The following is a 22,880-nucleotide window of genomic DNA, read 5'->3' as shown; positions in this document are numbered from 1 at the left end:
CAGGCACAGGCAAGCAGGCCACCAGAAATGAGCAAATCAAAAGTAGTTGATGAAAAAAAACACAACTGAATAACCAAAAACTAGACGAGGGTTTGGAGGGAGGGATTTTTGGAGGTGAAACGCGAGAGGCGCTCCATTCTTACTTCTGCAGGGCGAGTTCCAGAGAGTGGCCGAGGACTTGGACAGCCTGTTGTTAATCACAGGCTCCATCTGCCGTGGCAGGTTGACCGTGGAGGCCGAGCATCTGCCTGCAGAGCGCAACACAGAGAGCAGAGCGTTCATACTGACCCCGTGAGCGACGCTGGGAGGGAGCGCGATTCTGGTTTTCCCGAAGGAATGGGGAAAGAGGGAGAGCTGGAGGAGGCGGGTCACTTTTACATCAACTTGTGATCATGTATCATGATCGTACATTTAAGATGTACATTCAATCCATGTAATTCTAACAACATAAAGTTACATGAACGCTGACTAGAACAGCACCATTCAAAAGTTTCAGGGTTGATTGTTTTGTTACAGTAAAAATGTGAAATATTATTGCAAATTTAAAATAACAGATTTCTCTTTGAACATATTTTAAAATGTAATTTATTCCTGTGATTCATAGCTGAATTTTCAGCACCCGTAACTCCAGTGTCACATGATCCTTTAGAAATCATTCTAATATGTTGATTTGCTGCTTAAGAAATATTTCTTTTTATCACTGTTGATAACTGATACTATACTTCATTAGAAAATTTTCTATCATTATATGTTTTTACTGTCACTTTTCATCGCTTCTATGCATCCTTGTTGAATAAAATAAATCTTTATGACCCCAAACGTTTGAATGGCATTGAGTATCTAGATAAATCAGCGCTATCCTACTGAGAAGACCAGCATTATCTCCAGCATGTGATGTCTTATGGAGGATGGTTTCTAGCATGGCATGCTGGTGTCCACATTAGGCTTCTTAACTAATTTAACCATAAAAACCATGCTGGTCATCCATCATTACCAACTCTAAACAGCATACCAGACTTTCATACTTGTCTGATCTGGTCTTTTCAAAAGGGTAGGACTGAGTGATGCAACATAACACCATTGGTCACCTCAGACACTTAAACTTACAAGGAAAAGAATAGACTTCTTATCTTTATGTTCTAATCAATCAATGTCATACATACAGCAGACATATCAACACCTGTCACTGTGACATTAAAGGGATAGTTCACCCAAAAATACAAATTCTGTCCCTCATTTAATTCCAAACACCACTTTCATTATTCTGTGGAACACAAAAGGAGAATTATCTCAGTATTCTTTTGTCAATACAACAAAAGTCAACAGTCACCAAATCTGTTTGATTAACATTTTTCTAAAAAAAATTTACACAGAAGAAGGTCACACAGGTTTGGAACAACATGAGGGGGAAAAAACTATTTTATTTTTGGTGTAGCCTACATTCCCTTTAAAATCCCATCATAGCATCTCTTTTAACCTCTTTGGTTTAATAATATTGAAAACAGTCACACCTTAACAAGAGAAAGAGAAAATATCACAGTCCTCTATCTACACACATCCAGCAAAGCTACTACAACACTAGACTAAACCAATTGGTTTTAAAGAACAAACACATACAAAAACCAAAGAAAAACCAAAATAAACCATAGAAATGATGTTCATGCCAATGATTAACAAGTTATCGTAAGATGGTTTTCTTCCCTAACATTTTGATGACAAGATGAACTTATATTAATTAAGTCAACAAAATCATAACCAGAGGGTGACACCTATTACCCATCTACAGCAGTAACATACTGACCACACAAAACAAACTCTGCTGAAGTCAAATTCAATATTGTGTCAACGTAAGAAATTTCCATGTTCATATCAGGTCCTCTTTAAGTTCCTTAGTATAGTTGATGATATTTTCCAGTTCTTATTTTAAAGTCATCTGAGGCTGTAAAGTTTGACTAATGACACTTACTCTCTCTGCGGGAGGTCTGGTTTAAGCCGCCGGCCCATGACCACCTCTGCTGACGGATCTCAGCCCACGTTTTTTTGGTTGACCTCTTTATGGCGGATTCATACCTCTCCTGCAGAGAAAAAGACAATACTTGTGGTTCATTTTTTATCTTAATAAAATCTTGCTTATATTAACAGTACAGAAGTTCATTTAGTAGTTAATTTGTAGTTCATCATCAAATGTATAACTATAAACATAATTCAATTGATAACCAGAAAGCCTCAAACCATTTTCATCTTCATTTTTAGCAGTATATGCTACTGTTAAAACATTTTGTGGAATTATTTGATGTTTTTATAAAGAAGTCTCTTGTGCGCACAGAGTCTGCAATTATTTGAACAAAAATAAAGTAAAACAGTAATATTATTAAAAAATATTACATTTTAAAATGCCTGTTTTGTATTTTGATATATTTCCATCATGCAACTCTGAATGTTCAGCATCATTACTCCAGTCTTCAGTGTCACATGATCCTTCACAAATCATTCTAATATACTGATTTGCTGCTCAAGAAACATTTCTTATTATTATCAGTGTTGAAAACAGTTGTGGCACTGGACCAATTTCGTACATCCTTGTTGAATATAAGAAAGAAAAAAAGTGAAAAAAATATAATAAAATCTTACTAACCCCATACTTTTTAATTGAATATGAATACTGCATGAATATTGCTTTAGCCTATAATTTGAAACTTAACATGCTTTTTTGTGAAAAGTTTAGCTTGAAAATAATTTATGCATTGAATCTTTATAATATTTTGTCATGCTTTCTCAAGGAACATTATGTTTGCAGTTAGTTTGTCCTCCTACAACCCTCATTTTCTGAGCACACCGCGTCTCCCCAACACCTTATTCTTCTCTAGTTTCTGTCTCTGTTTTTCCTCCAGTAGAGCTCTTCGTTTTTCCGCCTTCAGTCGCTGTTCCTCTAACTTCCTTCTGCGCTCCTCCAACTGGCTCTCACGCAAAAACTGTGCCTTCTCCTCCTTCTCCAACCACTGAGCTTTCTTGGCCGCTGAGAGGAACAGAGAGAGTTTTTGAGTAATGCTGCCTGCTATATTTCATGTCATTTTCTGTCAGAATTCTCAATCACATTTCATCTAAAAAGAATCATTCACCCAAAAATGAAAATTTGCTGAAAATTTCCCACCCTCGGGGGATCCAAGATGTAGATGAGTTTTTTATTCTTCATCAGAACAGATTTGGAAATTATTATTTTTTTTACTCGTTTGGACTATTTTCACTTATAAACAGTTTGATCTTGTGCATATTTCTCTCCTGATTCAGATTAGACAACTTTTTCACAAACACAAAGCTTTCCTCTTCAGATGATTTTCTTGTTGATTATTGTGTTGTTTTTATCAGCTGTTTGGACTCTCATTCTTATGGCACCCATTCACTTCAGATGATCAGATGAGCAAGTGATGTAACAATAAATTTATCCAAATCTGTTCTGATGAAGAAACAAACTTGGTTTGGGTTCTTGGATGACATGAGGGTGAGTTAATTTTTCAGCAAATTTTCATTTTTGACTACTGAACTATTTGTTTAAGTGTATTTCCTCATATGTTACACTTAAAATTCCTTCTGAGCATATTAAAAGGCGTTGAGATCTTTTCAGAAATCCTCAAAGAGATGCAAAATAACATGGGTCTTTTTCTCAGGAAAAACATCTGAAAAGCAGGAAACCTCAGAAAAGTCTTAATTAAGCACAAATCAAATTTATATCTTGCAGAAATAAATGAAATATAAAAAATATCTCATGTGAATCTATAATCAGAACTGACTTCATTAAACATTAATAATTGCACACCCAGCAGTTGATTTACTTTTGATTTACTTTTTTTTTATATATTTATAAAATCCATTGCTTAAGGAAAACAAAACTGCTAATAAAACAGCATTTTTCTCTCATGTGGATTCAGTAGTTTCACTTCAAAAACAATTAAAAACCAATCAAAGATCTTTATTTTAAACCTCGAGCATGCTATGTGGCAGCTGGATGCATTCTGCTCACAGTCCCGATTTAAGGAACACACGAGACATCACACTGGAATTTCCTGTTTTTCTACACACACACACACACACACAGCAGTCCAGATGGGAAATGAGTTGAGGAATACCAACACAAAGGAACTGCTTCCATTCACAACATTGCTTTAGAGCCATGAGTGGCAACCAACTGTATTTACTTTACCCTGTTTCATTTCAAAGGCACATCTGCTTTACTGCACAGGAAATGCAGTGACTCGATAATGAGATGAGCTGTGACTCAGATAAAGTCATGTTAGAGGGTTTGGGAAGTTCACTGAACACAAATAAGTCATAAAATCTGAACAGAGAAAAATGAGGAAGGCCTGTGTTGATTAAATCTTTTTAGACCATTTAATTAAAAAGGAGAAGTACAATGTGGTAGCAAATTGCTACCATGGTGTGTTTTGAAAAATCTGAATATATATATATATATATATATATATATATATATGTGTGTGTGTGTGTGTAATCATATTTTGAACTGAATTGCATTGAGAATATGCATATATATATTATAAATATATATAAAATATTTAATTTTAATTATATAGCTTTTTTACTACATAAAATTAGGACATTTCAGTTTCACAATTTAATTTTTAGCTTTCCTGAGTATTAATAATGCATAATAATGTTAATGTTAAAACTGTGTAGCAGGCATGAAGTTTGTGCTCTGAGGAAGTCATTTATGTGTTATTCTGACTTTCTCTAAATCCAATTACATAAAACCCTTCAATCCTTTATAAATTATATAACAATTCTGTTTTATATCCTTCAAAGTAAGATGATCTCAGCCTTCATTTTAAACCACTGGTCTTAGCTGCAGTGAACCGCTAGTGAGCTAAACAGCGTTCGATAATCCTATTAGTTTCATACAATATACTATATGACAGTGCGACCGCACTGAAAAATAGATTTTATACTCAATGCAGTTCGGTGTGTAGCAACAATCCGGCTCTAAGCCAGACTTCGTTCGAACAGCTAAGCCAGGTTTAGGTCTTTGTATACACAGCATTTGTCAAGATATTTCGTCCCAAACTACAATAAATCCTTTATGTAAAGTCTGCTGCTGTGGGGCAAGGCTGGACTTGAAATTGTAGTTTATCTGCGTCTCTACAGCTGAAAGTGAGCTGATAGCCAAGCAGGCTAATCATGCTAATGGCAAACATAATTAAAGCTAATCTGAGACAGAGGCATGGCTAAATGAACTGTAATGATGGCACATTTTTCACCCTGTGCCTGTAGGGATCTATCAGATAGTTAAAAATTGGGAACATGAGACACATTCATTGATTTATGAAGCCTGGTGCACACGGAAATGATAAAATATGCATGTATTTCATAATCATTTGTAGCATGGGACACATTCTTTACATACTGCAATAGATGTTAAATTTTTTGGGTTGTTTTATATTAATCACAGAAAGCCAGTGGGGGAAAAAAGAATACGTATTTGCACAAGGAAGCAAAGCAAAAGTTTCACTTCATTTAAAACAATATTCTTTAATTGTGGATAAAGAAATACATTGATTTATGAAGCCTGGTGCACATGGAAATGATCAAATATGCATGTATTTCATAATCATTTGTAGCATGGGACGCATTCTTTACGTATTGCAATAGATGTAAACATTTTGTAGTTGTTTTATATTAATCACAGAAAGCCAGTGGGGGGAAAAAGAAGACGGATTTAAAATAATATTCCTTATTTGTGGATAAAGAAATACTAAGTCAAACTGGACACAACAAAAGGAGAAAAACAAAAGGACTCCATGAGTAAAGGACATGAAATAAATGGAAATGATCCACTTAATCAAATTATTGATCACATGGCGTATCTTACCTTGCTCCTGGGTTCGCTGTTCTGCAGCAGTAAACACAAATCACAAGCACATCTGTCAGTCACATCAGTTTGTACCGTTATATGATGCTGCTGACTTCACAGAAATGTGTCTCGCTGAACATCATTAGAAACCAGTTGGCCTTGTATTGGCTGGCAGTTAACGTTTGATTACCTAATTACACATGAGAATAGTATATAATTGGGTTAATTATTATTTGGCCTCACGCTGACTCTTTAGTCCCAGTAGCTTCAATTGTGTGTGTGTGTGTATGTATTATATATATATATATATATATATATATATATATATATATATATATATTGAGATATACTTTAGTCACTACAAGATAAATGTTTTGTGTGGCATAAACATATCATTAGCGCAACAGGGCTGAACGTGTCTTGGGACAAAAGCTGTGTTTATGAAGTCTCACCCAAATATTTGGCACGTTCCTCTCGCCGCTTTTTGGCCTGTTTCTGCCGTTGCTCTGAACTCATCCCATCTGTTGAGGAAAAAGCAAATAATGATTTAAAATGTAATTTTCATACCTTTTAAATTACACAAAAATTGACATTGATATAGGTATGTCGTTTGCAAAAATAAAATACCATGCAAAAGTAGGAAATGCAAATGAAAGACCAACATTAAATGGGCATGTTTTCAGATTATTTTGGCTGATATGTATCGTTTTCATTTTTGCAAAGTAGTCATAAAGGTAACAAAGCTAAAATAACATCTATAATTCTAAGAAATAGAGAGAGAATGGAAAAAATGATAAAGTATTGTGCTTTAAATCTGATGAGAGCTGGCTGACACGGTAGTTTAGACATATGCTGAGTAATTTGTCTATTAGCTACTTCTCTCATTCATTTCACTTCCCTGACAAATTAGAGGCTTGTAACTGATATTTTCCATTTTCTTCTCAGCCTCAACAGTGTATTGATTCAATCAAGATAAGTGGGACTCCAGCTCTTTAACTGCAGAGGTACTTTACCCAAGGCATTGAAGAGAAATATGGCGAGTCAGGTATTCTGATGTAAAGGATGCTCATTAAGACACATGCATCGGTGTTTCATTTATCCATTCTTCTCGTTAACCGTGTCCTCCTTGTAATGAATTATACATGCAACCCTTTCCCAGCTAATCAAACTGTTGCCATGGCAACCGGTCTGCCCAGCGCCCACTATCAAAAGGACTCGAATAAGCCTTATACACTCAAGACTGTTGGAGAACACTCAACAAATCTTCCCCAAACACATACACAGCCCAAGGAGCGCCTGATGTGTTGATGCACAGCCATGCTGGGTTTCAGCGTTTCGTCCTCTTCATGAACAATGACTTGGCTTGCCACCATCGATTAGGATGAATTTAGAAAAGGGTCTTTTTAAAGTCAGTGGATGACATGGATGTTTACATGCGGTCTACAGTGATGAGGGTGTATGGATTCGTCCAACATGTCTCTACATCTCCTAGTTTAAATCTCATTTATATCATTTCCAAAGGTTTATTGGTAATTTTAAGATAAGGCTAACATAATTAAGGATTTGTACATTTTTCAAGAAATGCTGTGATACAGTAATACTGAACTTACCAGTAACACATTCCTCAAAATAGTGACTTTACATCTAAAACGGTATTTTTACTGTATAATTTACATATTCTAAATGGTTCTTTTCTATATATTTTTATTTTTATTACACATATTTGATATAAATAGAAGCAAACCAAAATAAATACAATAAAAATTATTAGATAAAAATTGGATGGATGGATGGATGGATGGATGGGTGGATTGATAGATAGATGGATGGATGGATGATGGATTAATAGATGGATGGATTGATAGATGGATGGATAGATAGATAGATAGATAGATAGATAGATAGATAGATAGATAGATAGATAGATAGATAGATAGATAGATAGATAGATAGATAGATAGATAGATAGATAGATAGATGCTGTGGAGGTTGCTAGGTGGCTGAGTTTTTTTCTTCAATGTAATAAGAATTATATACAAATTATATAATATATATATATATATATATATATATATATATATAACAAAACTGATATTCAACACCTGAAAGTGTGCATTGTGGTATACTGTACCTTTTTTTGTCTGTGGGTTGGATCCAGGTGTGCTGGGTCTCGGGTGAGATTTGATTGGTTCTGTTTTTGAGGGAGGGTCTGTTATGAGGGAAGAATCTGTGACTGTTGTGTCATCAGCTTTCAGGATCTCACTGTCCAATTCATTCTCTTTCTGAAGCGTGCAGCTCGTCCCTAGAGGAGATGTGAGAACTGGAGGAGTGAGAGAAACGAAAAAGAGAAAGAAAGAAAAGAAAAAGAACATTAATTTACACTGAGGACATGAAGCATAATTTTCAAATTAGAATCTTACTTTGAAAACTAACCAAAGATTTACCAGGGTAAGAGTAATAAAATACAGTAATAAAATACTATATGTGACCCTGGACCATAAAACCAGTCATAAGGGTCATTTTTTTGAAATTGAGATTTATACATCTTCTGAAAGCTTAATAAATAAGCTTTCCATTGATGTATGGTTAATTAGGATAGGCAATATTTTGAAAATCTTGAATTTGAGGGGGCAAAAAAATAAACAAAATCGCCTTTGAATTTGTCCAAAAGAATTCTTAGCAATACATATTACAAATCAAAAATTACGACATGTACAAAATTTCTCCATGCAACATGATCTTTACTTAATATGCTAATGATTTTTGGCATAAAATAAAAATCAATAATTTTTACCCATACAATGTTTTTTTGGCTATAACTACAAATATACCCCAGCGACTTAAGACTGACTTCTGCAGATCCTATTTGTATGTATGTATGCATTTATGTACATATTTATTTTTTGGCAGAAAAGGTTGATGTGGGGGAAAACGTATAATTTTACGACTGTATTCAGGTTTTTGTTAATGTTGTGTAATAAACAAACAAACAAACTGAACAAACTTATAATCTCCACTAATCATAAAAATAACAATGTTAAAACTATGGTTCTCATGGTCAATTTTTGCATCGGATATTCATTAACCACGCTCATGATTTCAACTCCAGCATCATTTCAAAGACTCGTGTGCATCAACACAGAATCTCCAGGACTGTTAATTCAGTCATTAGTATGCTCCAGCATGCAGTATCAGATTTTCACAGAGATTCACTCTGCAGAAATGATCTCACTATGTTTCCTCGCTAACCAAGCACTTAAACCCCATTAGCAGGCCATTAGCAACCTGTTCACACTTTACTCACACGTAAAATACATTCAAGACGGCATATGATCTCCCTCCTGCAGGATTTTCACATGAGAAACACAGCAGAGAATCATTAAACTCTTGTGTATCTCTTCTCTCTGAATATAAAGGTGTGGATGAGGCCTAGAGGAACAGTTGGGCCTTTAACCATACCACATATGTGATAAACGTTGACTGTACCCTTCCTAGGCCTTGCTCTTCCAACTGAATGCTTTCATTAGTTTAATGCAAGTCTTAAACTCTCCCCCATTCTTAACATAATGGATTTAGTGGCTTCTGAAGGCTTAGCCGAATGCTATACTGCAGAAATCCAGCAGTATCTTCAGATGAGTTTGGATAATGATCATGGCACGAATCTAATAAGATAACAGGATCAGTAGTGACTGCTCATTTAACAGCTGACTAAATATGTTTATTCTCTTCTCATCAGATGCAGAAAAGAGCTTCAGATGCATTGAAGGTCTGCTTGAGCAGCGAGACCCTTTTGAGAGACAAAATGAAGAGCATTTAACGGGAGCGGGTGGCTTCAAGCCAACAGCTTCATCTCGGCTTCAAACAGACGCTGCTCAGCAGAGGGAGTTGAAAATTGGCAAAAGTTAATTTTCATCTGTAACAATTGCAGCTAAACGATAGCTATATGAAGAAACCATTTGCAAAAGCATCAAATGTTTCTGAATCACAACAAACTTATCAAAGTCACACGTATCTAAATACACATTTAAGTTTTAAATATTATCATCTCTAGATTTCAGTTACAATATACTTTTTCTGATGTACCACTATCTTTTATTGGCATCAATATTTCAAAGGTTTTTTATTTATTTTCTGGATGTTGATTTATGAAGTAATTCAAAATTGAGAGAGAGAGAGAGAGAGAGAGAGAGAGAGAGAGAGAGAGAGAGAGAGAGAGAAAGAAGAATTTCTGAACCTGCCTTTATCCAATTTTCAGATTTGTCTTCTGGAAATTTATTCAAATTTAGAATTAGAATTAGAAATTAAATATTGCCTCATTTACGTCTAATACAAAACAATTGTCAAATAAAAATAAATATAGTCAATCAATTTCAACTTAAAAGATATGGATCAGTGTTATTTTAGTGTCATTAAGATACTTGTTTATGTATGTGTGTGTGTGTATATATATATATATATATATATATATATATATATAAAGTATACATATATATGTCTTTGTGTGTGTAATCTTAATAATATGTCTTTTATAAATGCATTAATTTTCATTTCAATTTTTGTTATTCTAATACATTTATTTTTGTTATTTGAATACAAGTCAAACTAAATTAAAATGAGAAATGTTGCAAAATATAAGTTTTTTATACTTTATTTTAACATTTATTTTATTTTAAGTAACATTTTTAATGTTCATTTTACGTTATGTAAATTTTTTTGTTAACTATAACAACCCTTATATGCACTAGACACTGAACAATTGTAGTTTCAGACTAATGATACAGGTAAAAAAAAAAATGTAAAAGAAAATTTTAAATAAGAGTTTGCTGATTGACTACTGAAAAATTTGCCGCTAACCTTGTGTCAATTATAACTACTGCATCACACCAAGTTTAAAGCTAACACTGAAAAGTTGACCTCTGACCTCACAGAGTAAACATGAGGTCAGCGTGGGTCAAAATATCCTGTTTTGATTAAAGGGCATGTCTGTGTTTCTCCAGTTGTTTGAGGTCGATGAGGTTTCTGTCTTTGAATGTGCAGCTGTCGTCTTCTTAGGACCGACCTCATGACAGAAAAACAAAATGCTTGACTGCCTTCTGACGCTACTGCTGTTTAAAACTGCAAAGAGACAATCGCTGAGATTTGCTACTGTAAACAACTCAGAGAAACCCAAGTGGCAGTAAATAAAGTTCACTGTTAGCAATTCAATTCTGAGTTCTTTTTAGAGGGAGTCAAGTTCCCATGTTCGCTCTGTAAAGGTTAGCAGCAGGCCAATGTCTCACTGCTTAGACCAATACGATAAACTGTCTGCATTAACAAAGAAATGCCATCTGTCCTGTGAAAGACACAGAAGTGTGCCATTTTTCCTCTGCTTAGAACGCTCACACCGATCCGATGCTAAATTACTCTAATTTGGAGATGGAATTAATTAGTTCTTCACAGAGGCAATTAGGCTGGAACATAAAGCATGTTAGACGTAAGATACCATAAGCAGAAACTGATTTGTTATCAGAAAAATGCACCAACTTTAGGACGGAGATTTAATGTATCAGGAAATCTTTAATGGCGCCCACTGACTGCCGAAGTCAAAAGTTCAAACGTCAAATCTTCCACATGAAAACAAGTGCAAACTCTGTAATTATGATTTCCAATGATGCATCAACTGCATTTAGACCTGCTAACAGAATTATAGAAATGAACTTCCATATGTTTGTAAAATACACTAAAAGTGGGTCACATGGGGGACTTGAGGTTATTTTGATGTTAGTTAGGGCTGCAAGATTAAATAAATAATAGAACTGGGCTCCCTGTGGTTTGAAAATGAAGAAAATAAGCTGTAAATATCAGTATTGTAATTTTAAAGCTATACTGTAAAATAGAATGATTATCATTCACATTATCAATCATCATTCTGAGATGGGGTTTGACTGTGATTTATAATATCATGTAAAGAAAAACTGATGACAGATTGTTGAATAGTTGAAAATGAATCAATGCACCACCAGAGGTTGCAATGCCAGATGAACTGTGCTTTAATAAGAGTAATTGTACTAATTATAATGGCTGAAACTGTCTTTATTACCCATCAACAAAACCTCCAAAGATGCACTACGAGGGGAAAATGAGGTCATACCAAAGTTTTGTGAGCTTGAAAGAGAAAGAAAAACATTGCATGTGATCCAGGGATGAGGCAATGTTTGGGCAGAGGGACAAAGAGATAAAAACAGCAGTAAAACCCGAGACGAAAGCATAAAAAGGGTTTAGGGCATGTCCAGGCAGATCATCTGAGACACTGAGGGAAAACCTCAGTACAGAGAAGAAAGGTCTGGCATTTCGGGTAAAGAAAAAAAAAAACAGAGAGAAAGATCTTCCTGACAGGTTTTGTGCTGTTTCAGAGAAAAGGCCAGGAGGAATCTTCATCCTGATGATTTGGTTCATGCAGGCAGCTCTGTAGCCACAGCAGAGGACATCGCAGCTTCAGCACATCTGACCGCAGTCAGCTAAACATGCAGACACTTGGGTTTGAGTAGAAAAGTTCACGTGAACACACAGACACGGATCTGTCAGGTCCATTGCAGCTGGATCGAGTTTCTAGCTGCCAGTAAAAATAGACCCCACAATCCCTCATCAGCCATAAAAGGAGATTAAACTCTTAAAGATTGAATAAAAAAAATAAAAAAATAAACATGAATATATAAGATAGGGTGTTGCTATGCAAAAACTAAAACTATAAAATAATAATGAAATAAAGCTGAAATTAGATAAAATCTAAATATTAGATGAAAAACCTAAACGAAAATTAGAAATAATGCTTTTTCTAGCAACAACTAACTAAATTATTAACTAAATAAAAACTGACCTTAATAGTAATATATCACTATATATTTGGTGACATGGTTATCATCTCTAATTAAAACTAAAATAATAAAAAAATAATTATTAATTAAGCTGAAATTAAATAAATAAATAAAAACTTAAAATTAATAAAAATTAAAACAAAAATTTGTAATATAAAAACAGTAATATAAAAAACTAATAAACAAATGACAAATGTAGCATAGTTTAAAGAAATATAACATCAATATTATATTACAACGGTAATAATTTCATTACAATTTTAACAATTATAATATTCCAATTTTTTTTTGATTTTCAAAGATTTATTATAAAATTGTATACTCTTTTTCCCCAAATGCAATAAATCCATGGTACTTTTCTTTCATTTTAAATCCTTTGAATCAATATGAAAGTTATTTTTCATATTGAAACTGATGAAAATACACAACATAGTAAGTTGATCCACATATGACATCCTCTGAACTTGGTCAGTACTAAACTTATAAACAGGCAAAATACATTCATCAACCATCGCTTCCAACATGAATTCAACAGGCCATCTTGTTAATGCTATAATTTAATTACAGCAATAAAGAAAATTTCATCATGAACAAAAACACGAACAATATCACATTAGAGCACAGAAATCCCAAAATGACATTTATCTTACATTAAGCTTCCGAAAGTGCATTCATCTTTGCCATGTTACATTCATTCAGTTGATCAGTGCTATATTAGTGCTGTATTAACAAAAACATAAATGGCATTAATAAAAACACTAACACTGACAAGCTATGCTATATTGCATTCATAAGTGATATAGTGTATCGCATTTAGTGCATTTTGGAACCAAAATCTTCAAATATGTATATAGGCCTAATTAAATTTTTATTTGCGTTTAAGTTTTAATTTATTTCCAGATAGCAATTTTAGTGATTTTACATCAGTTTATTTTAATTTATTTGCAAAGCAAAACCTTTTTCTTTTTTTTAGTTCAGTTAAAGTTTTTCATCTCATTTTACATTTTTTTGAATGTTATGTCAATTAACAAAAGTGTATTTAATGGTTTTAGTTAATGATAATAACCCTGCATTGAAGAATGAATCCTTACACAAATTAGACAACTAATTTGATAGGGATAACCTAAATTATAGGGCTACAAAACTCACAACTTAAATTTATGAAAAATAGTTGAATTCATACTGAAATCAAGCACAAAGTGGAGACATTTCTGTTTGCTCTGTTTAATCACACTCCTATCTAGATGAAAGGACGGGCATATTAACAAGATCTTCCTTTGAAAACCCTGATGTGATTTAAATATACAGCTGTAATGTGTGGTTTTTGCATTAGCATATGTGCTCGGTGAAGGGATTTACAGACACAATGGTGTGAAGTGGGTCAGTGGCACGTCCATAACAGGTCTGTGTGTGTCGACAGCGGAGGGAAGAGCACAAGGCTCAGTGGATCTGGGTCAGTCGGACCTCAGGCATGTGCGGCATGTGTCTCTACTGTTTGTGTGGATGGCAACAGAGCATAACATGGCACAGGGCGCCTGAGATCTGCACACACAGACACATGACGGACAGAGAGCAGCAGCGGAGCTAAACAAGGAGACTGAGAGACTCAGAGAGACCAACAGAATGCAGATCTCCTACTGTTTACAATTGAAAATGCCACAAATACCCATCGCTAATTATTTTATTGTAAGTGTCCTGCAGACAGTCAACTCATTCACAAGAAACTGTGTCATTTGTGTTCCAATGACTTGCTGCTGCTATAATTAAGACCATTCTGAAATGAATCACAGTTTTTGACAGATTTAACAATTTGCGAATGCAAAATCTCTCGCTTTTTATCTGAACATCAGATAATTTGCATCTACTGTACCACCTCAACTAATTTGATCTAAATTCAGATTCTACATTGAAAATAATGGTTTGACATTTCTGGCATCATATTTGGGGCAGTTACATAATTAGAAATCTTTTCTGACTGGTTCAAACATGCTTAAGCACTTCAACTTTGCATGAAAAGACTATTGATTCGTTTTATATAAATATATTTGTTTTTCTTGGCATAAACAGCAAGCAATATTGATTGTGATTAATGTGGTGTGATCTGTGATGTCAACATTTTTTCTAGTTAAGTTTATTATTAGTCGTTTATTATGACCTTCACCACTGTTTAATTAATTTAAAAATAAAATATGTTTATTTATCAAGGATGCATAGAAGTGAAGTGACAATAAAGACATTTATAATGTTACAAACGTTTCAACTACAACAAAGCACAACATGATACTATTATTGAATTATACATTCAAATTATAAGCTTGAGTAATGAAACAGAATAGTACGAATATAATGGTACATTTTGATGATTACTTAACGAATAACTTTCCTGAAAATTACAGCCACAAGCATTGTTTCCTGAGAATGACGCAGTTATACGTATGACGGGGTAGTAATAAACAACATTAACTGTGTATATCTGATGTTTTAACAAAAATACTGAAATATTGTAAGTTGTTCCTGTCAATCTTAAGATCTCAGCATTTCAGTAGCCCTGATTAAAAAAAAACAACCGTCTACTTTTAAATAACAAACTATGCAGTAAATCACTGTTACCTAAATCATAACACCTGTTTCTACATGTCTAATACTGAGCATATGTATCAGCCTTTGTAATGTGATGAGACTAAACTCAACCCTTAAGATATGTTTAAATCCAAATCAAGTATATTCACAGGACTAAAAATACAAAACAGAACAATTAAGAGCAATGGAATTGCATATTTCTCTTGGGATTCTTCAGAAGTATCCGATGGAGTGGCAACAATCTGTCTCGCAGATCAATATGCCGGATAAACTGGGTTACACACATCTGCATTGACACACACAGTACTTCAGAGGAGTGCTGGAATCGGCCAAACACCATTAATATTTTAAGAACACTCTGGATCTCTTCCACTCAATGAAGTCAGACATTTGCACGGACAGAAACCGTCAGAAACAGCTCATATCTTGATATATACGGCTGAGAGATAGTAGGGCAAGACTGACTTAATGGCTAAACGTGGTTCTTCATTAGACAGCTCATAGCACAAAAAAAAAAAAAAGATTCCCAGTCCAACAACCACACAGCCTAAATGGTTGCCCCGAGTGCAGACACAACAAACACAACAACGGCAATCGTTTTAAACCAAAGCTATGCCTGTAAGCGCTATATTACATCATGCTGTAATTAGTCTCCTACTGAGATGCTTCATGTTTGTTTGGTGTGTGATTATTGAGATTGATCATTTAGCACCAATAAACCCTTCAGCGACTTTGTTTACATGTGCAGTGAGTGACCTACATCTATCTCTCCATCCACATGCCTTCAGCAGCACAGCCATGAACTGTCAACGTGAAATAAAATAAAATGTTTTTACTTTCTTAATGCACATTTCTTAATATACTGCTTCCTTTTACATTTAAATGTATCAATTTGGCAGATGCTTTAATCCAAAGTAGCTTACATTGTCTTTGCTAGCGCCGTGTCCCGCTGTATGAGCTACAGGAAGGCTATGTGCATGACTCATGTGTGCTTTTTTAATCTTATAAAGTGCAACATAATACAAAAGTGGACTGAAAAGTATGGGTGCCATCAGAATGATAAAAACCAAATAATAATCCATATGTAATCCACACGGCTCCAGTCCATCAATTAAAATCTTGTTAAGTGAAACACCGTAATAAGTCCTTTATCCATAATATTGCTTTCTCCACTGAAAAAGTTACTCATCTGAATCAGGAGAGAAATATGCAGAGGTCAACCAAAAATGGGCCAGAAGAGGATTTTGATGTGAGAGGACAATGTTCAGAGGATTTTACTAGAGGAATTGTTTTTATGGATTATGGACACACAGCTTTTTGTTTCACAAACTTTTAAATGATGGACTGAAGTTGCGTGAATTACTTGTGGATTATTGTGATGTTTTTATCAGCTGTTCAGACTCTCATTCTGACGGCACCCATTCACTGAAGAGGATCCACTGGTGAGCAAGTGATGGAATGCAAAATTTCTCCAAATCTGTTTCGATGAAGAAATAAACTCATTTACATCTCAAATGTCCTGAGGGTTTCATTTTTGGGTGAACTATTGTACACATAATATCCTTTATATCCAGGTCCACACAGAATCCGCATCTACAGAATTCCACTGAATGCTCAACAAATTTCCCTAGAATATTCTGGCTAATTTAATCATGCTTTCTGCTAGCAATAAGAGTGCAGTGCTCTCAGCTCAATCTCTTGGCCTGAATTGTGGTTGCTTAAGCAGGCCACAACAATAACAATAAAGCCTAAACTAAATGAACTGAAAACTATCCGTGGCAATGTTGAATTTTCAGCATTATTACCCCAGTCTTCAGTGTCACATGATTCTTCAGAAATCATTCTAATAAAATAGGTGATCTGAATGAAATTACTTGATGCACAATTTCCTCAAAACATGAAAAAGCACAACAAGGGAATAGCAGAGGGTATCTAGGTTTGTCTGTGTCACGTCTAGCCGTCTCTGTGTACACTGAAGCATAAGAGGACAGATATAAATATGTAAAACAGAGCAAACTTATGCTGCCTGCCCATTACAGCTGATCCTGCAGAAGTATCAAGGGTAAAGGTTTTTTGACATATTGCAGTATAAAACAACTGTGAGAAGTCTTAAAAATAATGAAAACCATAAAAAATGTGAATTTAATGCCCTAATGGTTAGATCCTTGAACCACAGGGTTTTGATCTTTAAGACTTTCAGATCACCTTCTGAAGCCAAGCGCTTCAGAAACATCAAATTACTCCAGGCGCACATTGCAATAAGCTGCTTTTAGAGTTGCATATCGGTCAAATAAAAAGTCATTGTCTAGATGCAGCCAAACAGAGATAAGCGCTGCATGTTTAGGAGGAAATGCTCTATAATTGCACACTCCTTCCATTAAGAGCCACTTGATACTGAGGTCATTTTATGGAGGACGGTCAACCTGTGTCCTTGACTAAGCCTAGATGAAAGTGGAAATGACACAACCTAGCAAAGCCAACATGACTCGACGTTCAAAACATATAAACCAACGACCATGCAGCGTTCTGTGAAGAGCATCTAATATTACTCTCATCATATGACCGCGTCTATAAATACCTACTGGTCTATTCAGACACACTTGGGGGAAAGTATTAATGTGGCTTCCTGTGGGCTACAGCGACAGATGATTTACTCTGAAGGTCAACAGAAGCAGATGTGAGAACATCAGGGAAAGAATCCAAGAAAATATGAGGCATGTGACACCTTCTGAGATCACAACACATGCTGCAAACACTCTCTTTCTGCACTATGTCCTTATAGATGTTTCTCTAAGCAATTTTACTGCATCTGTTTTTTGTATATTACGGCTGCTGAAACAGTCTAAGGTGTGTGGCAATGCTGTTTCTAGATGAGTGTAATAGCTGTGGCGCTAATATTAGCAGGTTGGTCCTGTGACAACGGGACAGGCAATGGATGAGTGTGTGAACACACACACAAGCACATGCCAATGACTGTTTTCTCTTTCTGACACACACGTCTCTCGTCAAAACCATACTGAAGGCTACAGCTGCTGGGGAACCAATTGAGACTTCATATGTGCACCACACAAAGTTCATACTAACAGCCTTAACATACACTAAACAACAGCATCTGACAACTAACACACACTGTTTTCAACGTATACAAACCAGGGGCAGAAATAAACCTATTTGATTTGATTTTCAGGAGCATTTTTTATCTTTGCGCAAATACTTTTTTGCAGCCACATATGTCACTCAGTCTAAACATTTATGGGTGTTACTTAGATATATATATAAAATTAAAACAATAAAATTAATAAAATAATTTAATAAAAATAACAACAACAATAATAATAATAATAAAAGTTGTTAAAAATAAATATGGTTTCTTTTAGGCATTTTGTCTCGCCAAACATAACTTCTTCACTTGATAAAATCACTTTTAAGCATAACCTGGCTTTTGTCTGTATGTTGGTAAAGACATATTCATTCAGTTTAATTTGAAATATTCTGTCCTTGGGGGGATCCTGTTTTCTCATGTTTGGACTCAAAAGGAATTAACACACCTCGCTTACATAAGACGGAGACTGATTTCCACTGCTTTCCTGCTGCCAAGACAAAGTCATTGTGCAACAGTGAAGACGTGATCTAATCACGCAAATTCTCACTTTGTTTACATTCAGCTGCCGCGACAAAACAGCTTTGCCAACAAAAACTGGATCCTGACTTCACGGCCCTGCAGACGCCACACCTTATTATGGAAGCAGAACTGCAAATTAAGATGATCACTCTCTAGTTTCAAGATGCACATAGTCAGTTTAAAAAGAAATGCCTCTGGGATCTAAAACCTCATTTCACGCCATAATTTAGAGCTTTAGGGTAAACAAAGCTTGGAGTGGAAAGAACTACCAAATTATGGAGTTTTTCCATGTTAAGATCTGTCTATTGCCACTTGTTTTTTTTTTCTGTGATTAATTCAGCAAATAAATCATATTAAAAACATATATTTACTCATATATCACTAAAATCCAAGCAGACAGATTTTTATAGCGCTCTCTAGTTCTCTTTTTTTTTCAGATTCAGGCTTCTGGAAACATCTAAATGAGATCCTTGCTCCTGCTTCCTTCCTCCTCCCTTTCCTTTTCCGTCTTCCCACACGGTTATGACACACAGCTCTTGCCAAACATACCACCAAAAATAGAAGTCATCCTCTCTCATTACTTGGTCTACTTGTATATAATGACATTATGGTGAAAACAGTCACGATTACTCATGGCCAACACCATCTACCATCATGTTTGAACCACAAAATCATACAAATGTGGTCATATGCCATAAACTACTCAAATTTTCCACTGAAAACAGAAGTGAAAATGGGATTTCTTGGATCTATATTTATTATGGCATAAAACCATGTTGGTTTATTGCAACATTTGTATGATTTGCAGATTTAGATAACTAGCATACAGTTCAAATCACCTCTGGAAGCTTTGTAGGATGTTAGTTTTGCAGGAGAATGCTTAAAAGCATGTTTATTTTGTTATAGCAGTCTGTTGGGTAATATTATAATGAAATTCTTAGTTAGAACCTGTCGCAATAATCCCACGCAGTCTGCTGAGCTGGCCACATTGGCCAGATATCGAAATTTCCAATCCTCCAAGACCTCTTGGAAAAAAAGGCAGGAAATATTTCGTCATTGGCTCTGAGTGTCTGAGAATGAGAATATCCACGTCACACATTACTAACACAGACAAGAGCCTTCGGCTTGAACAATAAATAACTCCCACAGGAAATAAACTTTTTCTCATCTAAGCCTGGTTTTCAAACATTAAGTTTCTTTAATGGTCCTCTGCACCACTTTAGGTTTAGCAAAGTACCCTTTTTTTTTAAAAAACGTTTTGGCTGTACAGGGTTTGTGGAGATTTATAAGATTTTATGTATGCGCATGCCTTGCAAAATTATATGTGGATAAACATTTGTAACTGCAAATTCTGCTGATTTGAAGCGAGTCACCATACTGAAATTGAAAAATGCAAGAATGAAAAACTGCAAAAGAATCAGTATATGACATTATAGCCGCAATATTAGCAAAAAAACAATAACAACAACAACAAAAACATTTTATGACCTAAAGGTTTTCGTATGGCAAAAGGCTCTAAAACCTTCTAGGTTCTTACTGACACTAGAAAGCAAATTAAAATAGTGTAAAATTAAGTGCTCTGTTATCAAGCAGAATCTATATGTGTAGCGTACAGAAAATGTCTTGCAGTGTGTGTGAGAGAAAACCTGACAAAGTCTTTGTATAGTCTCATCTGTGATGGCGAAACAGTGTCCCTTTGAACAAGTTCAGTCTTGGAGAATCTTGGTCCTGTGCCCACAACGCTCACCACACAGCAATCAATGTTGCTGTACAGAGGATTCTCTGCCTGTCTCTCTCTGGTTCTCTGGCCCTCAGGCTACAGAAGGCTTCCATCAGAGCTAATAATAATGACACACTGGTGTCCATGACTCAAATGGCCCAAGGTGTGAGCCATACAGCTGCCACTGATCTGAGATCAGCTTCACATTCACAGGACATGAATAACTGACACAAAAAAAATGTGGGACGAGGTCTTTTAAGATGGCAATAAAAACATGAAATAGTCATTATACAAGCTTTCAGACATAATTCAAAATAGTAAAAACCTTGGACAGGAGGATAATAAGAGAAAAAGTGAAGGCAAAGTATTTTATTCATTATTGGAGGCAGTTAGAATCTCATGGAAGAGATGAATTTTCAGTTGGACATGTTGGACATCCAGCCAGAAGAGCATTGCAATAGTCCAACCTAGAAATGACAAGGGCCTGGACGAGAAGCTGTGTTGTATAAATACAAATACCAAGAGACAGGAATGTTCACAAACTAAGATTTTGTGAGACAACGACTAGCTGTTTCCTTAGTATAACTCACACCAATCTATTGACATTGCTATACCTGCAACTGCACATCTGGAGGCAGCGTCTGACCTGGCCGTTAAAGGTAATTTATGGACTCTAGTAAAACCTATGGCGTTGCATCCGATTTCAAAAGACACTTTCATTCAAAACAGCTTACATTGCATTATAACTAGCCTGAGGTTAAATTCCTTGCTCAAGGACACAATAGCTGTTGATCATGAATTATGCCTTATGGGATTTGAACCTGCAACCTCTAGGTTTCAAGCCCATACTGCAGAATCCTTTTCAAATATGATCCCATGCAATATTAATAAATCAACATCAAATTTGCACTACAAGGGTGGGACATAAACATTTCTAAAGTGGCATTTAGGCTAGGTGTCTGTTTTATTTTGCTCAGATGTGGCATAAATGCATTTATGCAGCAATTGTACCTTTTAATACTGTTGAGGCAGGTCAGAACAATTTAGCCTGGGTTTTATGTGGCATTGCCACTTTACACAGAAATTACTCCAAAGCTATGCAAGTTGGGAATCAGTATCTTTGTCCTATAGCCTAGACCTATATATTATTAAATATATCAGATATTAAAATATATGACTAGATAATCAATATATAATCATTTATTTTTACCACATTGGCAAACTGCTTAAAATTTAGCATCACAAGTAAATAAATCTTGTTTTAAGGATATTTAAATATTCTTTTTTATTGTCAAAAGATATCGAAACACTGATTAAGAATTGTGTCTTTCTTTGGTAGTTTCTAATTGCAGGATCACATTGAGTTTTGTATCATATCAAGGTGATAGGAGGATTAATCACGATGCAACAACGAAAAACCTGTGGGCTTTCATTTGGTGGTGAATAAGGACTGTTAGCGGGCAATTAAGACATTAGCAGGGCTGTGAAACCTCTTAATATATAAACTCACTGATGCTTTTCTCGTGGAAATATAACGATCAAGCCATAACAGCGAATATAATGTCCGAATCATAAAAGAGTGCTGACATTAAACGCCACTGAATTTTGCTCACTGAAGTGCGAAAAGCCCGTTATCCAGGTCACGAACATATATGGGACCGCTACTTTTGTTGTTTTCTTAACGACAGGTGGCACAGAAACCCAAATAAACAAGCTTTAACATAATAATAGTTTCATACAGAATATAAACACTATGATACAGGACTTAAAATATGCGCACATGGTAGGCTATTAACGTTATATTCTGCGTCCTTTGACCACGTTATATTCTGCGTTTATTCGGGTTTCATGGATATTTTGTAGTAGCCTATTTGTTTTATTTCCGTTGTACTTACTTTTGTCTGACAGCGTCAGTTTTTCTTCAAAGCTGCTCTCTAGAGCCTTGTTCTCCATTTTGTTCATGGTTTGCGGTCTGTCATTCCTTTACAGGCTCCAAAAGAGACGCGTGAAAAAGAGGAACTCCCAGTTATGAACACACCCGAATGCAGTGGCCCTTTAAATCTGGTCAATAACGAACAGTTGAGCTCAATTAAAAGAGCAATACGATCGATGGTAGATTAAATTCGCTATTCCCACTGAAATGTGTGATCTCAGCTGTGAAAACTAAAGATAGAAAAAGAGGGGGGCCCAGGTCCGGGGCCCTGCCCACCACACAGCAGCCGTTCGCCGAATACTAGTGCCGCT

At 35.3% G+C, this 22,880-nt stretch overlaps 1 protein-coding gene across 4 annotated transcripts in view; it reads right to left on the bottom strand.

Annotated features, from left to right (window-relative positions):
• LOC132103995 (MAP7 domain-containing protein 1-like) overlaps positions 1 to 22,880 on the bottom strand; it is a 34,722-nt gene extending 11,842 nt beyond the window's left edge. The window contains exons 1-7 of one of the 4 annotated variants that reach the window (XM_059509126.1): positions 22,532 to 22,880; positions 7,992 to 8,180; positions 6,313 to 6,381; positions 5,879 to 5,899; positions 2,853 to 3,016; positions 1,967 to 2,075; positions 144 to 248 (exon numbers count right to left, since the gene is read on the bottom strand). In XM_059509126.1, the coding sequence (XP_059365109.1) occupies positions 144 to 248; positions 1,967 to 2,075; positions 2,853 to 3,016; positions 5,879 to 5,899; positions 6,313 to 6,381; positions 7,992 to 8,180; positions 22,532 to 22,598 (724 nt within the window). In that variant the 5' untranslated portion in view covers positions 22,599 to 22,880. The remainder of the gene's footprint in view (positions 1 to 143; positions 249 to 1,966; positions 2,076 to 2,852; positions 3,017 to 5,878; positions 5,900 to 6,312; positions 6,382 to 7,991; positions 8,181 to 22,531) is intronic. The other 3 variants (XM_059509127.1, XM_059509128.1, XM_059509130.1) reach the window with 3 other exon arrangements.

The sequence above is a fragment of the Carassius carassius genome, chromosome 25, assembly GCF_963082965.1.
Source record: "Carassius carassius chromosome 25, fCarCar2.1, whole genome shotgun sequence".
Classification (NCBI taxonomy): Eukaryota; Metazoa; Chordata; class Actinopteri; order Cypriniformes; family Cyprinidae; genus Carassius; species Carassius carassius.
Note: the sequence above shows the minus strand (reverse complement) of the source record. Positions and strands in the feature narration are given on the sequence as shown.